At 37.0% G+C, this 18,828-nt stretch overlaps 1 protein-coding gene across 6 annotated transcripts in view; it reads right to left on the bottom strand.

The window, feature by feature from the left end:
- Positions 1-23: 23 nt before the first annotated feature.
- The window catches only part of PAAF1 (proteasomal ATPase associated factor 1), a 47,687-nt gene continuing 28,882 nt past the window's right edge, over positions 24-18,828 (bottom strand). For 2 of the 6 annotated variants that reach the window (XM_064492696.1, XM_010989377.3), the window contains exons 7-12: positions 14,784-14,978; positions 10,913-11,004; positions 9,700-9,815; positions 8,024-8,106; positions 1,852-1,934; positions 24-462 (exon numbers count right to left, since the gene is read on the bottom strand). In XM_064492696.1, coding sequence (XP_064348766.1) covers positions 385-462; positions 1,852-1,934; positions 8,024-8,106; positions 9,700-9,815; positions 10,913-11,004; positions 14,784-14,978 — 647 coding nt within the window. In that variant the 3' untranslated portion in view covers positions 24-384. Of the gene's footprint in view, positions 463-1,851; positions 1,935-3,267; positions 3,404-4,869; positions 4,915-8,023; positions 8,107-9,699; positions 9,816-10,912; positions 11,005-14,783; positions 14,979-18,828 lie in introns of all 6 variants that reach the window. The other 4 variants (XR_004139304.2, XR_010383419.1, XR_010383420.1 and 1 more) reach the window with 4 other exon arrangements.

Here is an 18,828-nt window from a genome sequence, read left to right as displayed (position 1 = left end):
AATATTTAACAAAGTTTCTCAAGTTCAGACTCCTCCAAACATATTTTCTTTATTTCCTCCAGAGAACAGGCTTTAGTCCTCCAGTCCTTGTAAACATTTAACACAAGCAGTATCAGATCAAACTGTAAGCATCTGTATCCTTGTCCTGTGTTGCTGGGATGAGTATATATAGGGAGAAGTTAGGACAAATGCAGTGAACACATGTGAGCTTCTTACTCAGCTCAACATAGGTTTTATCATGGAATGATAGTTCCACATGGGCCAATGCAGCTCACTTTCTGTGACTTTCAAAGGGTGCCCGAACCCATGACCCTTGATAATGTTTCCGCTCATTGTTGTCAGAGTCAATCTTTTTCATTAACTGGGACTCTTCTTCCCAAGGCGTTAGAGGTCAGAGAGCTGATAGCGTCGCACAAGACCATCCCGACAGCATGTATAGATCTGCTTCTCCCATGTGGCTACCTGGAACACAAGAATTCACAGTTCAAAGGAAACCTGGGATTCTTCCATTTCAAAAAGATAGAGCCTTGTCATCGACCCCCAATAGTACAAGGGAGTCTGAGAAGCTTTACTGATTCCAAACACAAGAGAAGAGTTACATCCATGTTATGTATTTAAAAAATGGCTAGCCAGAATCTAAGGGCGCGCATGACCACAGAATGGAGGAACTAAGTGACCAAGTGGAGAGCAAACCCACTAGTGTTGTGTATGGTTTAGTGCAGATGGACTGTACTTGGGGAGGAGACGATCCATAGAAGGGCCTGGGTATCCCTGAACCTCATAAAATTCTATGCAAAGAAGTTCTCAAAATTTGCACTTTTTCCTAAGGAGAACTTCATCAAATTCTCAAAGTAGTCTGAGACTCAAAAAAGGTTAAGAACTCCTAATTTAATGGAAATAGTATTAATTCTGGAGTTAAGCTTAACCTGCTTAATTAGCAGGTTTGCTGATAGGTAGCTGCATGACCTAGGGCAACTTTCTCAATCCCTCTGAGTCCATTTATTTGTAAAACAAAAATATGTTAATTCACAATATAGAGCACTATGCAGGAATTTAAAAAAAGAAGTGTATCTATATGAATTTGGAAACAGTTTCAAGATGTTAAGTAAAAACCCAAGCTGTAGAGTAATATATATATAGAATGATACCAATTATGTACAAATTTGGATGTAAAACTACATTATTTATGTAAATACATAAACACAAAGATGTAAGTGCAAATTCTCCAAAAACAGTCTTGAAAGATACACGCCAAACTATTAATTCTAGTTACTTCGGGAAAGAAGAGTGGAACAAAAAAGTCTTAAAGGGGACTTTTAAGTCTGTACAATTGTGTATTGTTTGAATTTTTATATGTATGTATTAATTATGCAACTGTTCCAAAATTATAAGAAAAAATTAGAATAATAATACCTATACCTCAAGGAATAATAATGACTATTAAATAATAAATGTAAAACATCAAGCACAATATCCAGTCAATAAATATTACTTCCCCTTTCGTTTTTCTCTTTCTACTCTAAGTGAGATAATCAGTCTTGAACTTAAATAATGATAATAACAGCTAATATTTATAGAATATTTAAAATATACAAAGATCTTTCATATGCATTATCTATTATCCTCACTTTACAGTTGAACTGACAGACTGAGGCAGTGAAGTGAATTTTAAAGTTTCTAGAGCCAGTAAGTGATGAAGTCACTTCTGATTCAAAATTATGATTTCTTTCTATCCCACTCCTAAGTACTATATTACCCCTAATAACTACAAAGTAGCTGAATTCAGTCTCCTCTAAAGCCCTAGATCCCAGGTGAGAATCACACAGGCCTGATCTCCTCTCAGGTATGTACCTTGTACACAGGGTCAGAGTCAGCCCCAGTGAGCTCAATGACATAGTCTAAGTCTTGCTGGACAATGAAACAGCTTCCATCACCTAAAAGGCAGAAAGAAAACTTAGATAACTGAAGAGAAAGCTGTATGAAAAGGAGTTTAAAAAAAACCCAACTAAATATTTAGTTTATTTCTGTACATCACTGGCCTAAAGAAGACTGTCCTAAGACCCAGAATGGCAGACAGGTCTCATTATGTGGCTCAAATATGAGGCCCTATAATGTCGGCCTAAAATGCTGGCTCAAAAGGATTTGAAGGCCAAGAGCAAGCTTAGTGGGAAGAAGAGTTATCTTTGATTAGCAATAACTGCCAAGGGCACAGAGCAAACAAATGCAGGTTATATATCTGTTTGCAAATTTATCCTAGACAATTATCTTTAACAGGGAATTTGTCTACATAAATGTCTTCTTTAAGAAAATTATGCTCCCAAATTATTCTTCAGTCTATGAACTTGAACACATACATCAGGTTATACCAAGAAAATAAAAATATATCTAATATTTAAACTTACTTTTCTCAGAAAAGCATGGACAAATGAAACTTGGAATGATGTATAAACTACTGAATAAGTGATTTTTTGTTCTTGTTTTACTTAATATAAGAGTAGTACGTGCTCACTGAAGAAAACTTTAAAAATAAAGGAACAGAAGTAAAAACATCACCCATAATCAACCATTTGAAGACAATTACCATTCACATTTTAATGTATTTTTTCAGTCTTTTCTGTGCAAATTTTCATTTTACATGGTTGAGAGCATACTGTATAAAAGAATAGTTTCTGCATAAAGTTTTTTCTATATTAAGATTTTGACTTTGTATTGAACCTTGGACAAGAATCAAAACACATTAACTAGTCTTTTCAAACATTTTAGAAACCTGAAAAACTGCTTTCCAAAATTACATGTTGATCAGTATTACTTTATCTGTTAATCAATCTATACAACAAGCAGCAGCATACAGGAGGACCTTATTCTTGTATTATTATTAAAAGTAATCTTTTCCAAAAAAGAATCTTTACCTTTTAGAGATACATATAGAAATACTGACTGATGAAATAATATGATGTCTGTGATAGGTTTCAAAATTATAAGGGTTGGGGATTGTAAGAGAATGGGTAAGAAAAGATGAAACAAGATTAGCCATTGGTAACAGCTGAAGTTGGATAATAGGTACACCAAGTTCATTGTGCTATTCTCCTTACTTTTGTATCTGGTTGATAATTTCTGTAATAAAAAGTTTTTAAAATTGTTTAATCTGGCAATTTTAATCCTTTCTCTAGTAAATCAGAGTTCTAAAGTCCTCAAAGATCATCTATTTCCAGCTTCTAAACTAGTACAGAATTCCCTTAAGAGCATCCTGCAGAGGAGTCAACCAACCTGTTTGTCCAGTCCCAGAGTTAATGGTGCTTGTTACCTCAATGCCAGCTTCTTTCTTATGAAACAGAACACTTTTCCTTATATTGAACTGAAATGTGGCTCTTGGTAACTTTCTTTTATTGCTCTTAGTTTTGTCCTTTGAAAACAGAGTTATAATTTTAACCTCTCTTCCTTTTAGATATTTATTAATAACAGAAATTATGCCTTTCCTTCTCTCCAGCAGGAAAGAGCTACAAAAAGTAGGAGGGCCAGGAGTTAGCTCTTCTCCACACGCTACCCTTCAAGTTTCCCACACATTCCCTTGCAACAGAGATGTAAGTATTTTTTTAAAATAGCCTAACAGTAGGACAGGGGATGTAAGAAAATGCAGAGGCCCTGGGTGAGCTACATGCAGGTTCTCAGGGATATTAAGTTCTGTCACTTCAGAACTGCCACCAAGCAACATAAGCTTCTCATGTGCTGTACCATGTTTGAAGTTTATAATCCTTCAAAATCTCATTTTAAGCCAGAGGGGGAAACCAACCATAATCTTTTGTCAGTTTTTCACTGTTATTACTACTTCAGCAAGGAAAAGCTACACTACTGAGTTTTTTTCTTTCCTCTCAAAAAAAGTATGATTATCATAGCTCTTCTTCTGCACTCAAGTTTCTATACACAAATCTTACTTGATAAGCCCCAGCGCTATCAACATTCCCTCTAGGAAGCAATTTCTAACCATCCCATATAGTAAACCCTTTCTCCGTCAATCTCTTGTAACATTTATTATTCCTTTGATACTTTCACATATCTTTCCCTACAGCATAATTCTACTTTTTGTGAGTGTGTGCCTTGTCCTGGGTCATGATGATAAGAAATACTTTTTAGGAGGGCTTATAGGGCAAGGCAAAGTTACAGGAATAAGAAGAAATTATCATTTATAGGATATCTACTTTATGTTGAGTACTTTATATATTTTATCTCTAAGGAAATTGAGACTTAGGAAAGTGAAATGGTTTACCAAAGGTCATAGAACTATTAGATCAAACCATACACAACTGCCATTTTTATAAATAAAACATAATTTATTTAAAATAAATTTTATAAATAAAATATATTTCATATGGTTGAATCTAACAGTAGGTGATAGAGTGAGGATTTAAACTCACTGGTTAGGCTATCAGTTTGGGTCCAAAATCTGTACTTTTTCCATATCATGCTGCTGCCCAATAAAATAAGGGCTAAGTAGGAGGTCAGGGCTAGGGCTATGGATTCCAACCTTTAACAGCTAAAACCATGAGAACAGTCAGTCCGTTAGGAAGCACGGAAAACAAAAGGTAGAAGGACAAAGGCTGAACTCAGGAAATACCTCTGGTTTAGGTATGGCAACAATGTAGGAATAGCAAAAGGATTCAAGTTCAACAAACAATTTGAGAACCTACAGTATACCATGAATCATGCTAGATATGATTCCAGGGAAATGGAAAAAGAAGCAGTAATTAGAGAAAGAGAACAATCAGGAGATTAATTAGTATCACCAAAGTCAAAGGAATTAACAGTTTTAAGAAGGAACTAACAGAATCCATTACCACTAAGAGTCATGAAAGATGAAAAATATATACTCACTCATTCAGCAAACATTTGCTGAGATTCTTCAGTCTTGTGCAAGAGCTGGGGATAGAGAGATGAAAAAGACATAGCACTTGCCCTCAAGGAAACTTAGAGACTAGTGGACAAGATAGGCCTGTACCCATAAAAGGACACTGGATCTACCAAGGGGCTCATCATTGGTAGCCTTCAAGAGGGCATTCTGAGTGGAGGGATGGAGATGGTGGACATCCTGCAGGATCTCAAGGGAAGAGAGTAGCATGGCAGCAAAGGGAATCAAAGAAATAGGATCATAATGCGTGATGGCAGCAGCATCAAGGGAAGCTGTTGCAAGCTTATGCCAGCTGATCTCTTATTAAGGTTTCATAAACCCACTATAACACCAACTGATGCCCAGACACGGGGAGAAAGAGATTGAGAGGGAGTGTAGAAGAGCTAGAAAATCAGGTCTACAGATTCCTGATTACTCTTTGCTGCGGTCTGAAAATCCTGAAGAAGGGCTAGGTAAATAAGGCACCAGTTTTGACAGGGATGAAGGGTACCTACCTATATAAGAGTGATGCCCGTGAAAATCTGGACACTGTTGGCTGCCTACTCATCTATTTCCCAACCCTTCTCTTGACTAACAGGATCCCAGATTATTTCCAGTAAACCAGTGACTTGGGGGGTGAATCTTGATTAATCTAAGCCAATTATGGTAATTCCACTACTCTCCCCTTGTCACTTTAGGCATAGCATGTATTATTATTATATTCAATTGAAGTATAGTTGATTTATAATATTTTGTTAGTTTCAGGTGAATCAGCAAAGTGATTCAGTTATATATATATATATATTTTTTTTCCTTCAGATTATTTTCCATTATAGGTTATAACAAGATACTGAATATAGTTCCCTGTGTTATACAGTAAATCCTTGTTGCTTTATTTTATGTATAGCAGTTAATCCCATACTCTTAATTTATCCCTCCTCTTCACCCTTTCCCCTTTTTGTAACCATAAGTTTGTTTTCTATGTCTGTGAGTCCGTTTCTGTTTTGTATATAGATTCATTTGTATTATGTTTCAGATTCCACATCTAAGTGATATAATATCTGTCTTTCTCTGCCTGACTGATTTCACTTAGTATGATATTATCTAGGTCCATCTAAGTGACTGCAAATGGCAATATTTCATTCTTTCTTATGGCTGAGTAATATTCCATAGTATATGAATACCACACCTTAAACCAATCTTCTGTTGGGCACTTTGGCTGTTTCGATGTCTTGGTTATTGTAAACAGTGCTGCGATGAACACTGGTGCATGTATCTTTTCAAATAGTTTTGTCTCTTCTAGATAAATGCCCAGGAGCGGAATTGCCGGATCATATGGTAGCTCTATTTTTAGTTTTTAAGGAACTTCCATACTGTTTTTCATAGTGGCTACACCAATTTACATCCTACTAATAGTATAGGAGGGTTCCCTTTTTTTCCAAACTCTCTTTATTCTTTGTTAACTTTTTGATGACAGCCATTCTGACCGGTGTGAAGTGATACCTCACTGTAGTTTTTTTTTTTTTTCCCCTCACTGTAGTTTTGATTTGCAATTTCTCTGATAATTAGCAATGTTGAGCATCTTTTCACATGCCTCTTGGCCATCTGTATGTCTTCTTTGGAGAAATGCTATTTAGGTCTTCTTGGGATGGCATGTTTTATATATTGTAATTCTGGCCAATGAGGTATAACAGTAAATCAGCTGGGCTGCTCCTAAGGAAATGTTCCTCATTCTTAAAAAAAAGTGTAACAGTATCCATGTTACATGAGGATGAGATCTGCTGCAGCTATCTTGCACTGTGACCCTGAGGGAACAAGCCTGAGGACAAAAGCCAGCATGCCAGGGAGGACAATACCAAAAGATGAAGGGAAAAAAAAAAAAAAACCTGGCTCTTGATTTTATTTCTTTTTCCTTATTAAGGCTTTTATTCACTTTTTAAATTAAAAAAAAATTAAATACTTTTAGAATAATTTTATGTTTACATAAAAGTTACAAAGATAGTATAGAAAGTTCTCATATGCTCGTCTGCCAGTTTTAGTTCATACTTTCTTGGATTTCACCAGTTTTTAGTGTCCTGGATGCAATTCAGAACACCACAATGACTTAGCTATCAAGTTTTCTTAGGCTCCTCTATTGACTTTGTTTTCAAATCACTATATTAATCTAATCTGGAACCACCATAAACCTGGACATCTTTGTTAAGTGAAGTAGTACACTTTCCTAATTATTGAAGCCATTTTCAGTTGAGTGTTCTGTTATTAACAGTCAAAAACATCCTGATAACACTGAAATACTCAGGTAAGATGGTCCTCTCCAGGCCTACAGTCCAGTCCTCCTCACCTACATCATTCCTATGAAGATTCAGTCCCTTAACAGACATCTTATTCCGTGTATTTCTCCTAATCTCACTCCCAAACTCCATTCCAAGTATTTTGTACTAGTTACACCGAGGTATTCACTTTACCCAGACTATGTATGTAAAGCATTGAACACAGTACCTACTACATAGCAGGCACCTAGTAAATGATAGATCCTTTACTTTCGCCCCTCTTCCCTCACTTATGACTTTACACACACTATAGCTTTGGCCCTCAATGTTCATCTTTACATCTTTAGCTGGTAAAATATTCATCAGATTACATGTCACCTACTCCATGAAGATGTCCCTGTAGCACTCCTACCACTTGAATTAGCTGTTTCCCATGTTCCCATATAGTCTTCTGCTGCACAATTTATCAAGCTGTACTCAATCACATGTCCACATGTCTGTCTGCCTTATTAACTGTGAGCTCCTTTAGGGCAGAGACTGTAACTGATTCATTATCGAATCCTCAATGTTTTGCAACAAGGATCAATATATTGCTCTACCAATGTTTATTTGTATTGAATTAAAAAGTGGGCACTGAATTAAAAAGCTGGGGATAGCATGATGAATAAGGCCAAGTCACTACTCTCAGGGAGCTTAGACTGCAGAGGAGCATAGACAATCACAAGTAGTGTGTTAAAGGCCATGTGAAAAACACAATATGCCAATGAATCCTGGAGCACTATGCCCCTAGTCTAGCCACAGACCAGGCATTTAAACCTATGTTTAACTGAACTATATAGAACCACCTCTCTCCATTGGCCCCTGGACCTACCTTGGCTAGCAATGAATCCATCTCTGAAACTCAGCAAGGACAGAACTGGTGCTCCTGATCTGTGGATGACTTGTACTGGAGCCCTGGGATTCAAAATAAATAGGGAAATTTCACTTTTTTTCTTCAAAAGCAATGCTTGACTATGTACAACATATAGAGCTAAACACAAAACACCACACAGGACAAATGTGGACAGAGTAAACATTCATATGGTTTCTTTCATGGCTAGGTCCTTAAATGGTAGATCAAGGTAATCCGTTCAAAACCACCTTGGAATGAATCTAAACATATCTCTAAATATGTGAGTGGAATGAACAAAGTCACCATCGATATCTCCAGATTTTAGGGGAGGACTGACAAGGGTTTAAAATAACAAAGTTAACGTAAATCAGCTATACTTCAATAAAAAATGTAAAAAAATAAAATAACAATGTTAACAATATGTTAATCTTTTTACTTATAGGCAAAATCAAGACAGTTGTAAAACACTAAAACTGTTAGGACTCTGCAAAACAAAAGAGAACGGTAAGAACCAATTTTATATACATATATGTAGGTGATTTTATAACGATGAAATTTCCAATCTCCATGGAGACAAAAACAAATATAAAAATAAAATAAATTATGGAAGAAAAGGTATAATCTGGTCACTCTTAAGCTGAAATTGCTCTAAGAATAAAGTCCAAACTCCTGGGGATGGTATGTAAGTCCTTTCTAATCAAATTCCTGTTTTCCTGTCTTGGATCACTTCTCAACATTGCTCCATTGGCAAGGAACACACTTGTCATATTAAACTACATAGAAATCCCTTAAAGTGTCATACTTTCATACTCCATTGCTCTCTATATGCTGTTCAACCAAAGGCAGGTTCTTCTGCTTTTCACTTGGTAACTTTCTACTGGACAAGATCTAACTAAAGCCTCATTTCTTTGGAGAAGCAGTCTTACCTTCTTCCTTCTCCTTCTTGGTGCTTCCTCAAATTCCTGTGTGTAACCCTGTTAGACCATTGATCACACTGTATCACAACAGTCTTTCATTGCCCATCTTTACTGTTAGACTCCAAGTGCCTCCAAGGCAGAATCTTTGTTTTCTATTTCCATTTTTTGGTGCCCAGCACAAAGCCTGGTGCCCACAGAAGCCATTCAATAAATATCAGTTAAACAAAAGAAGGAAACAGAAGGAGGAAGGGACAGAACCGTAGAAACTGTTAAATCCTGGGACAAAGAGGATGTGGATTCTCTTTGGATATCTTTAAGACCAGGATAAAGCCTATTTTAGAGGTTATGATCAAAGCCAAATAAAGAATCAGAACTGGCTTACTGGAACTAAAAATGATCAATCTTAGATCAACCCAGATCTAATACCATGGGGAAAATTACTAAGCTCCTTGAAATTAAAAGTTTTACCCAATTATTATAAGTAAAATGTTAGCTCATTATTTAAGCTCAATTTCCAAAGCAATCATAACAATCATGACAGCAGGAATCAAATTACCTTTTAATGTGATTCCAGGAATAACAGGAACAATCAAACAATTCACACTGGAAAACCTTTATAAATGGAAAAATATACCCTTGATTCAACAGTCATGTATATGCTAGGCTAAACCACTGTGAAAGCCAATAAAATTTCCACTCTATAGAAGACCTGCACCATGCAAACGAATGGTGACTCACCTTGGACTCCTTACATCCAGCTGATAAATGTTTCCATCCTGCGTCCCAGCCAACAGCAAGAAGCCAGAGAGAAAAGTACAGCAGTTGAAGGCATCTGAGCCAATAAAGAGGAACACCTGGGAACAAGCAGGAGCCAAAAATGCTATTTAAAGATTAATTTGTTTCCTGGAATAAACAAGCCCTAAGAAAATGAGAATTTTACTATTTTTAGACAGAATTTCCTTCTTCCCTCTTCAAGCACTCCCAGTCTAAACTAATCATTCACCAACAACTGAGGAGGAAGCACTCCCAGGATTTCAGGAACCTGAGGCTGACTGAGAACTTAAGCAGGTTATATAATACTGAAATCTGAGGTAGGAGCTTTCACACTATTTCCCCTTAACATATTGACTCATGGGATCCTCAACACCAGAATCCCCTGATTTCCCTTTGGAAGTAAAAGCCAGCATGGAAATTCAGAGTGCAAAGGCAATATGATCAAAAACAGTGATATTCCCAGAACAAACTTTGAAAATGGAAACATCACCAGCACAAGGCAATAATGGATGAAATGAAAATACAAAGCCTATGGCCAAACCAAATAATTACATCGTCTGGATGATGATGACAGCAGCTGGATAGAAATTTAGAAAATCCAATCTCAAGGAACTCAGAGTTTAATTAGGAGCACAGTCTGCTTGGCAAAAGCTCAGCAAATGAAGGAAGAAAATTTAACTAATTCTTCTATAAAAGACATTCTGGTCATTAATTGATCTAGAGCCCTGAATGCATGAGTCCTTTACTCAGAAATTCTTCACATTACCTTAGAGATAGAAGAGAACCTACAGAATCTCATCATTTTACAAACAGCACACTAAGGCCCAGAGGGAAAGTGACTTGATAAAGGTCACAAAGCAGTAGGGCATTTAATCTCATCACATAAGCCTATATGGTAAGTCCTACCATGCCCAGTTTAGTGATAAGGAAATTGAGGCTCAGAGAGGTTAAGTAACCTGTCTGATGTCACAGCCATTAGGAAGAGCTAGGATTTAAATGTTGCCCTTATTTCATATTCCATGCTCTTAATCACTATACTGCACAGCCCCTCTCACTCACACAGCTTCCTCAAAAGGTGATCACAGGGAGAAAGCAGAAATATTTTCAAAACAACTTTCTAAGAATCAGAGTGACCGAGGTTGCCCCAGAGTTCAAAGATCTTAGATGAACCACTTGCCGGCTGCCTGCTCTGTAGTCCGAAACACTGAAGTTTCTTATCTTCTCGGGCCAACAGCAACATTTTCAACTCTGTTCCAACCTCCCGTTCACCTGCATGACAGATGAGCTATGTCAACAATGGGCTAGGCTGATCAGCTGGCAGTACTCAGAAAGTACAGCTATTGATGGCTGTTTACTGAATTACTCTCAGTGATTGACCTACTAATTTTCTAAAAATGTATTATGTTCTATATCTTGACTGTGGTATTGCTTATATGACGATATATACTTGTCAAAACTCACAAAATTGTGCAATTAAAAAGGGTGACTTCTACTAGATGTAAAATACACCTCAATAAACCCAACTTTAAAATATTAAGTCCTTGGTAATATGGAAAGATACTATACTTGGAGTAGGAGTACAATGTTGAACAAAATAGGTCTCTGCCCTCACAGCTCTTATGGTCTGGGGGAAATGAAATTTATTCATTCACTAAACAAATACTTGTTGAGGGACAAGGTCCTTACTCTCAAGGATTCTAGTAGAAACGGGAAACAGTGAAATAAGCTAATAAATAAGTAGGATATTTTCAGACAGTGATGAGGTCTATAAAGAAAATAAAACAGGAAAGTGTGATCAAAAGTGAGTACATGATGGAAAAATGAGTGGAGGAAAATAAGTTTAAATTTAAACTATTTATTTATTTATTTAAAGTATAATCAATTTATAATGTATTAGTTTCTGGTGTATAGCATGGTGATTCAGTTATACATATATACGTATATTCCTTTTCATATTCTTTTCCAGTATAGCTTATTATAAGATATTGAATATAGTTCCCTGTGCTATTCAGTCTGGCCTTGTTGTTTACCTATTTTATATATATACTTCAACTTTTAAAAGGTTACATGGAGGCCACTTTTCAGTTGAGACCTGAAAGGTAAACAGAAGCTAGTCATGTGAAAAGTTTCAGGAGGTATATTCCAGACTAAGGGAAGAATAAAAGCAAAGGCCTGGAGGCTGGCAGAGTCTGCTGTAGAGTTAGAACACAGTGAACCTGGCAGAGGGTAGTATGACATGAGGCTAAAGAAGACTGTAGGAGTTAGAAAGTGTGTTTGTCATAAGCCATGGTAAGGGGTTAGGATTTTAATATATATCTATCCCTTGGTGTCCACAGGGGACTTCTTCCAGGGCCCACTGCAGATACAAAAATCTGTGAATGCTTGAGTTCCCACAGTTGGCCCTCCATATCTGAGGGTTCCACATCAGCAGATTCAACCAACTGTGGACTGTGTTCCAGATGTGGAACCCATGGATATGGAGAGCCAAATGTATGTACAAAAGGAGGTCACTGGAGAAGAGTAGGGACACAGGAGATTCCTATGACTTGATTTATATTTTTTAAATGACCATGATGGTTCCTCTGAGGAGAATGGATTATAGAAGAGTGCAGGCAACAGAAAAATAGATTAGATCAGGATTCTGGTAGGAGGAAGGGAGAGCTGGAAGGAGAGGGTGAGGTGGAAAAGTGAGAAACATTTTGAAGGTAAAGAAGACAGACTTTGCAGATGTGAACGTGAGAAAAGGTTGGGGTGGATCTTGAATCAATCTGAGGCTTTAGGCTAAGCAAGGAGATGGTGGTGCCATTTACTGAGATGGGGAAAAAACAGACTTGGGGTGGGGGGAAATCAAACACTCCATGCTAAACAAGGTAAGTTCAAGCTGTCTATCACATATCTAAATAGAGTCTGAAATGCAAGTGAGATCTCTATGCTTTAGATATACCTTTGGAAATCACCAGCTTAAATACAATGTTTAAAGTCATGGAAATAAGGAGATCACCTAGGGAAAAACTGTAGAGCTGAGGGCCCTCCAATATTTAAAGGTAGAACAAAGGAGACTTATAAAAGGAGACTAAAAACCAGCAGCCAATGTGATAGGAAGAAAAGCACTGCAGTGTGATATTACAGAAGCCAAGAAAGAAAAGTGTTCTGAAGAGAAGAGTTTACTATGATGAACCCTGTTGAAAACTCGGAAAGACAAGCACAGAGAAGTAACACTGGATTAGGCAACATGGACTCACTGGTAACCTTGACAACAGCAGCTGTTGTTAAGCAGCTGGAGCACAAACCATCCTAGGATGTGTTGAAGAGTAAGTAGGAAGTGAGGAAATAGAGAAAACAAGAATATTTTCAATTAAATTACTTTGAACCAACTAATTTTTAGAAACTCAACCTTATTTTAAGTAGTATCTGTGAAATGTTAGGTTTGAAGTGAAATGTGTGTATTAATATAGAACTATTAAAAATGTGTACTGCCTGAAATGATCTTGCTTAGCACTAACTGCACATGTATCACACTTTGGGAAATAGACTCTTCCTATTAATCCATTAATTCCCAAAGAGGTGCCAGGGAACATGTGGTAATCAACAACAATTTTAGTTCTTGGACTACAGTGCATTCTACATGGGAAGTTTAAGAGTCTGAGGAGAGTACCACAGTGTGTCAAAAGTGAGAGGCAAAATTAATCCAAAAACATATATCCACACAAACACCTGCACAGGGATATTTACAGAAGCTTTATTCATAGTTGTCCAAACTTGGAAACCTCCAAGATGTCCTTCAGTAGATGAATGAATAAATAAACTGAGGTACACCCAGACAATAGAAGATTGTTCAATGTTAAAAAGAAATTAGTTATCAAGGCATGAAAAGACATGGAGGAACCTTAAATGCATATTATTAAGTGAAAGAAGCCAATCCGAAAAGGCTACATAGTTCATGATTTCAACTGCAACATTCTAGAAAAGGCAAAACCATGAAAACAGTAAAAATATCAGTAGTTGCCAAGGGTTATAGGAGACGAAGGAACTAATTGGTGGAGCACAGAGGATTTTTCAGGCAGTGAAACTCCTGCATGGTGCTATAATGATAGATATGTGTCATTATACATTTGTCCAAACCCATAGAATGTACAACTCCAAGAATGAATCCTAATGTAAACAACGAACTTTGAGTGATAATGATGTGTCGAGATAGCTTTATCAACTATAATAAATATACCACTCTGCTGGGGATGTTGATGATAGGGTAGGGTGTATGGGTGTTGGGGTAGAGGGTATTTAAGAACTCTGTACTTTTTGCTCAGTTTTATGTGGACATAACTGCTTGAAAAATAAAGTTTATTTTTTAAAAAATGGGAGAAGCAAAGATGATGGTAGAAAAATAGTCCTGTGAAATGAGAAGCAAGTATGTTATAATCAGAGGAAAATAAGAAAAAAATGCAAGTTGCCTTATTAGGACCTTTATCTTTCTGACTCACTAGAGCTATCATTCTACTCACCTATTTCGCCCTACTACTCTTACTCCAACCTCTGGCCCAACCAAACATATCTTTACCCAATAGTCAATTTCACCTGCATACTGTTTTAATGTGAATTGTCCCTACCTCCACCCCTGCCCTAGTTCCTGTTCTCCCATCCTTCCCATTCTTGTCTGTTCAACTTGAATCCATCCTTCCAAGTTCAAGTCAACTTCTTTCGTGACACCTTTCTCATCTATACTAACCTGAAACACTCTCTTCCTCCAAAAAACTATTATATATTGCACTAAGTTATTTTCGCTAAATTTTATTGTTCTCTGTTTTACAGGCATTAGTTTCATCTGCTAAATTAGATTGTACTTACTCAAATGCAGTAACTATGAGATATACTTCCTTTGTAGGTTCCAAAGCAACAGAAACATATGTATGTAATAAATATTAATCTTATGGTGAAAATAGAAATACCAGCTATAAAACAGAAAGAACGAGGAAGAAAAGGAGAGACTAAGGCAAACACTGAAGGAGTCTAAGGGAACAAAATAAGTTCATATATTGTTGTCAACTTACTAGGCATCTGTTCAGGGGAGCCGAGGTTTATAGAGTTGTCTGCAGCACCCACAGCCACTCCATTGATGGAAGAACCACAGTCTGCAATGACTCCCAGGCAGGCTGAGCGCCCACAATCCCAAAGGCGCGCTGTTCCATCTCGAGAACCAGATACCACGTTCCTCCCCCGATCAACAATGGCTGTATCCAGGATACCTGGAAAGAGGGGAAAGAAAAAAAGACCCTAAGATGGAGTAGGCAGTAAAGGAACTACAAGGGCAGAGAAGAAGGACCTGCATAAATGACTATTCCTTCACAATCAAGTACTGGATATGTACTACATGTTGGGCACATTCAAGTGCCAGAAAAACAGAAATAAATGGAACAGGACACTTGCTTCCCAATGGTTCAAAAACTAAATATGAGAGACAAACATGGAAAAGAAGCTTTGTATTTAATTTTTAGTGGAGTATTCTAGAGCAGTGGTTTTCAAGTTTTCATTTTGGCTTTAAAATCTGTTTTTTAAACAAAAATTAAGTAGATATCTTAGAGAGTTCAGTTTGAAAATCACTGTCTTAAAAGATCCTGCTGCTTCCATTGAGAATTAACTGAAAGGGTAAGTCTACCCATTGTGAAAAAAAAAGGATGTACCTCTGGTTTGGCCAATATGGAATAGCCCCATTCCTCCCAGTCCTTCCCCTTACAACTTAAAAAAACCTGGACATTAGACAACAAACCAGCATCAGAAAGCTGAAAGATGTAAAGAAGGCAGCCCACTTAGAGACCGCAGGACTTGAAGAACAACAGGGCAGTGAGTTCCCTGGCTTTCCTTACTGCCTCCCATATATCCAGGATAGGACACTGCAACACTGCAGAAGCCTCCAACACAGAACTGATGAAAAAACAACATCTACTAAAAAAACAGGTATTTAAAAAAAAAAAAAACTGCCAAGAAAGTTTTGTTGCTCCTATGCAGAAGACTGAGAAAAGGGTGACTTAACAGAAAACCTTTTTTTTTAAACTTAAGTATAGTTGATTTACAATGTTGTGTTAATTTTTGGCTCAGAAAAACTTCCTGACAATATCCATTTTACTCAAACAGCAACATAAAAAACTGCTACCTGCCCTCCCCCAAAGTTTCAGTGGGGCTGAATAGGAAGTGATCTTCTACCCCACCCCCTAGGGAAGGAGGAGGCAGCACTTCAATTCCCACCATCCAGTGATGCTGAACAGGCCAGAGGGGTACTGTCACTGGGGTCCAGTGGAGAGCTGAGCCTTTACCCTCAGCCAGCAGCAACAGAGGAAAAGACGCAGAACATGTGGGAGCAGGAAATAGCACTCTGCTTTCCCCAACCCCTCCCCTGGTGTCAGTCAGCAGGGAACAGAGCTTACAAGCCCATTTGGAGGCAAGGAAGTGGTGCAAGTTGAGGTGATGCAAATTGGTGCCTCACTATCACCAGGAAGGAGTCAGCAGGGTCAAAGGAAAGCTCAGCTTCTACCTCATCTGCCTGCAAAAAGGTAACGTAAGCCAGTGCTCCACTTTTGCCAGAGCAGTGTTAGAGGAGCCCAGCAGGAAGCTGAGCACACACATTTCCCATGTCCCTACACCATACCTCAACCAGAGACTGCTAAAAAAGATCAAATAAGATCCAAAATGTCCACAGATTTTATAACTTTTGAAGCCCCTTATTACCTGTTGTCTGACTATTTGTTATGGTCCCTGGCCTCAAGAGCACACAGCACAAAAAGGCAGAGCTAGTCATGGACATAAAGAGCTATATAATACGGGGGTATGTGTGTGATAACATAGGACTGTAGAGTAGAAAGGTAGTAGGACCCAATGGTGATACAGGAAGGGTTTGTTTTATTAAAACCCATTTAGTAATCCTATTATAGGTACCCAATAAATACTTGCAGGCTGAGTAATAAGACTACCTGGCCAAACACAAGAGTACCTGACCAAAGGTTACTCAGTGAATTAGTGCTCTTTGGGTTGCTCCCCTTCCCTTCAACATGACATGACTTCAGATATATAAATCCTGACAGAAATGCTGCAACAATTCATCATAAGGTACAAGTGATGGATTACCCATGTAATTAACCATAAGCCTCAAAAATATGACTGGAAATTTCATTTTTGAAAGCCTTTTCCAGAAAAAGATGAGTTTATTAAAAATGCCCCAAGTTTTAAAAGTAGCCAATTTTAGGGCCTATTTGAGAAAATGTGATTAGAGACAACTCAGGTGGGACATAATTCATAGCGTAAGCTTCCAAATATTTCCAATTTAAAATAAAAACTAAATCCAATTTCTATAGCTGATTATAGTTGTTGGAAAAATAAAATGTAACCCTTGTAACTATATACCCACTGAACAAAGACCACTATAGATAAGGTTTTAAAAGTAGTCTTTTCCTCAGAAGCAGATCTAAGGAAGCAACATGTTTTGTTACTATTTTGTGTTTCTTATTTACAACATATTTCGTAATTGTAAAGTAATTTGAGTTTAGAAAACCCACCTTTCCACTCTATCTCCATAAAACATTCAGCATTCTCGCTAGAGAAGGATCTCAGATCTTTTAAGAATCTTAAAGAATCAACAATAGGAACATTAGGAAGGGCCTTCAGCTCTTATTAAGCAATTAATGATCTGTTTATGTCTTTATTGGAAAGTTGCAACTTCTATTTTAAAATGTTGTTCAGTTCCATCTAAGTGATGCAAGCTTTAAAAAAAAAAAAAAGAAGTTCTGAAAAATATGTACCCAAGGCAGGTTGCTACAGTTGTGGCTAGGTAGTTCTGGAAGGTATTAACTGTGTACAAATTTCAAGTAATACTTGGTAAAGAGCTGCCACCTAGAAAGTTTTCCTTTTTTATGAAAGTAGAGTGGAAAATTATCACCCTGTTTCTAATAAAATGTCAATCACAACACAGTGGCATCTAGTGTGGGTCTCTTGACTCTTAGATGACAAGAATAAAAGAAAGAGGGGCCTTACAGGTGTGGGAACTTTCGAGGAATTACTTTAAGAAGAGGCTGTGAAAGTAGCAGGAATGCACTTGTAAGAGCAGCAGCCATACATAACTAAGACCTATCAGACGGCAAAGACTTTGATAACAAACCAAACAGACATGAAGTCCTCAACATATAAATCAAGACAAAAAAAATCTGCCCTCAAGAAAAAAGATTCAGCTGAATCACATATAAACATCCTAGCCAAAGTCTGGGAAATAAAAATAATGTTAGATGAAACTACAACTGAAATAAGTATTAGTAAGAAACAGCACATTTCATATTTCTAGGCATGTTTTTAAGAAGTTTACTCAGATCTCAGAGAATAACGAGCCTTGAAGTGTCTACTATTACTTGGAGGTAACATATCCTATTTCAAAACAAGTATATAATAGTTTGAAAAGAATGACCCAAGTGCCAAAAATGTAACTTGGTTTCTTAAAATTATTCTAAAATGTAAGCATCTTTCCTACCGTGATGAGCAAAGAAACTCACCAATCAACTGAAATGATGTTTAATTTGGACACAATGTTTTCATAGATTATGAAAGATCTGGTGCTTATTACAAAGAATTAAGATTATGAATATATATCCCCAAATTCCCCAATATTAATTAAATGGCCTGGGCAACTAAAAAGCTTCAAACTGATTAAAGCACACTTTAGAGCTACTTAGTACACTTCTATATTACAAATAGAAAACTACTTTTAGTTTATCTTTTCATAGAAAGATTTAGAAACACACAAATCTTATTACTTCTGCTTGTTAATTAAGTAAAGAACACACTAATCCTTTAATTAAATATAAAATATGTATCTAATACGTCAGAAAAGACCAATTACATATTAACTAGGATCAAAATGTCTATTCTATTAGAAGTAACAATTTCTGCTTTTCAAGTTTGACAAATATGCTAAAACATCACAAGGTTCACCTTTTCTGGCAGGGTTTAAGGTTTAGTGTTATATTTTATATGAACAATAACATTTATTGTGCACTTGTATGCTGGGGTTATGCCAAATCTCTCATATGCACCATTTCATTTAATACTATCCCCATT

Source organism: Camelus dromedarius, chromosome 12 (assembly GCF_036321535.1).
Source record: "Camelus dromedarius isolate mCamDro1 chromosome 12, mCamDro1.pat, whole genome shotgun sequence".
In the NCBI taxonomy this organism is placed as follows: Eukaryota; Metazoa; Chordata; class Mammalia; order Artiodactyla; family Camelidae; genus Camelus; species Camelus dromedarius.
The sequence above is the reverse complement of the archived record's forward strand: the minus strand, read 5'-3'. Positions and strand labels throughout refer to the sequence as shown.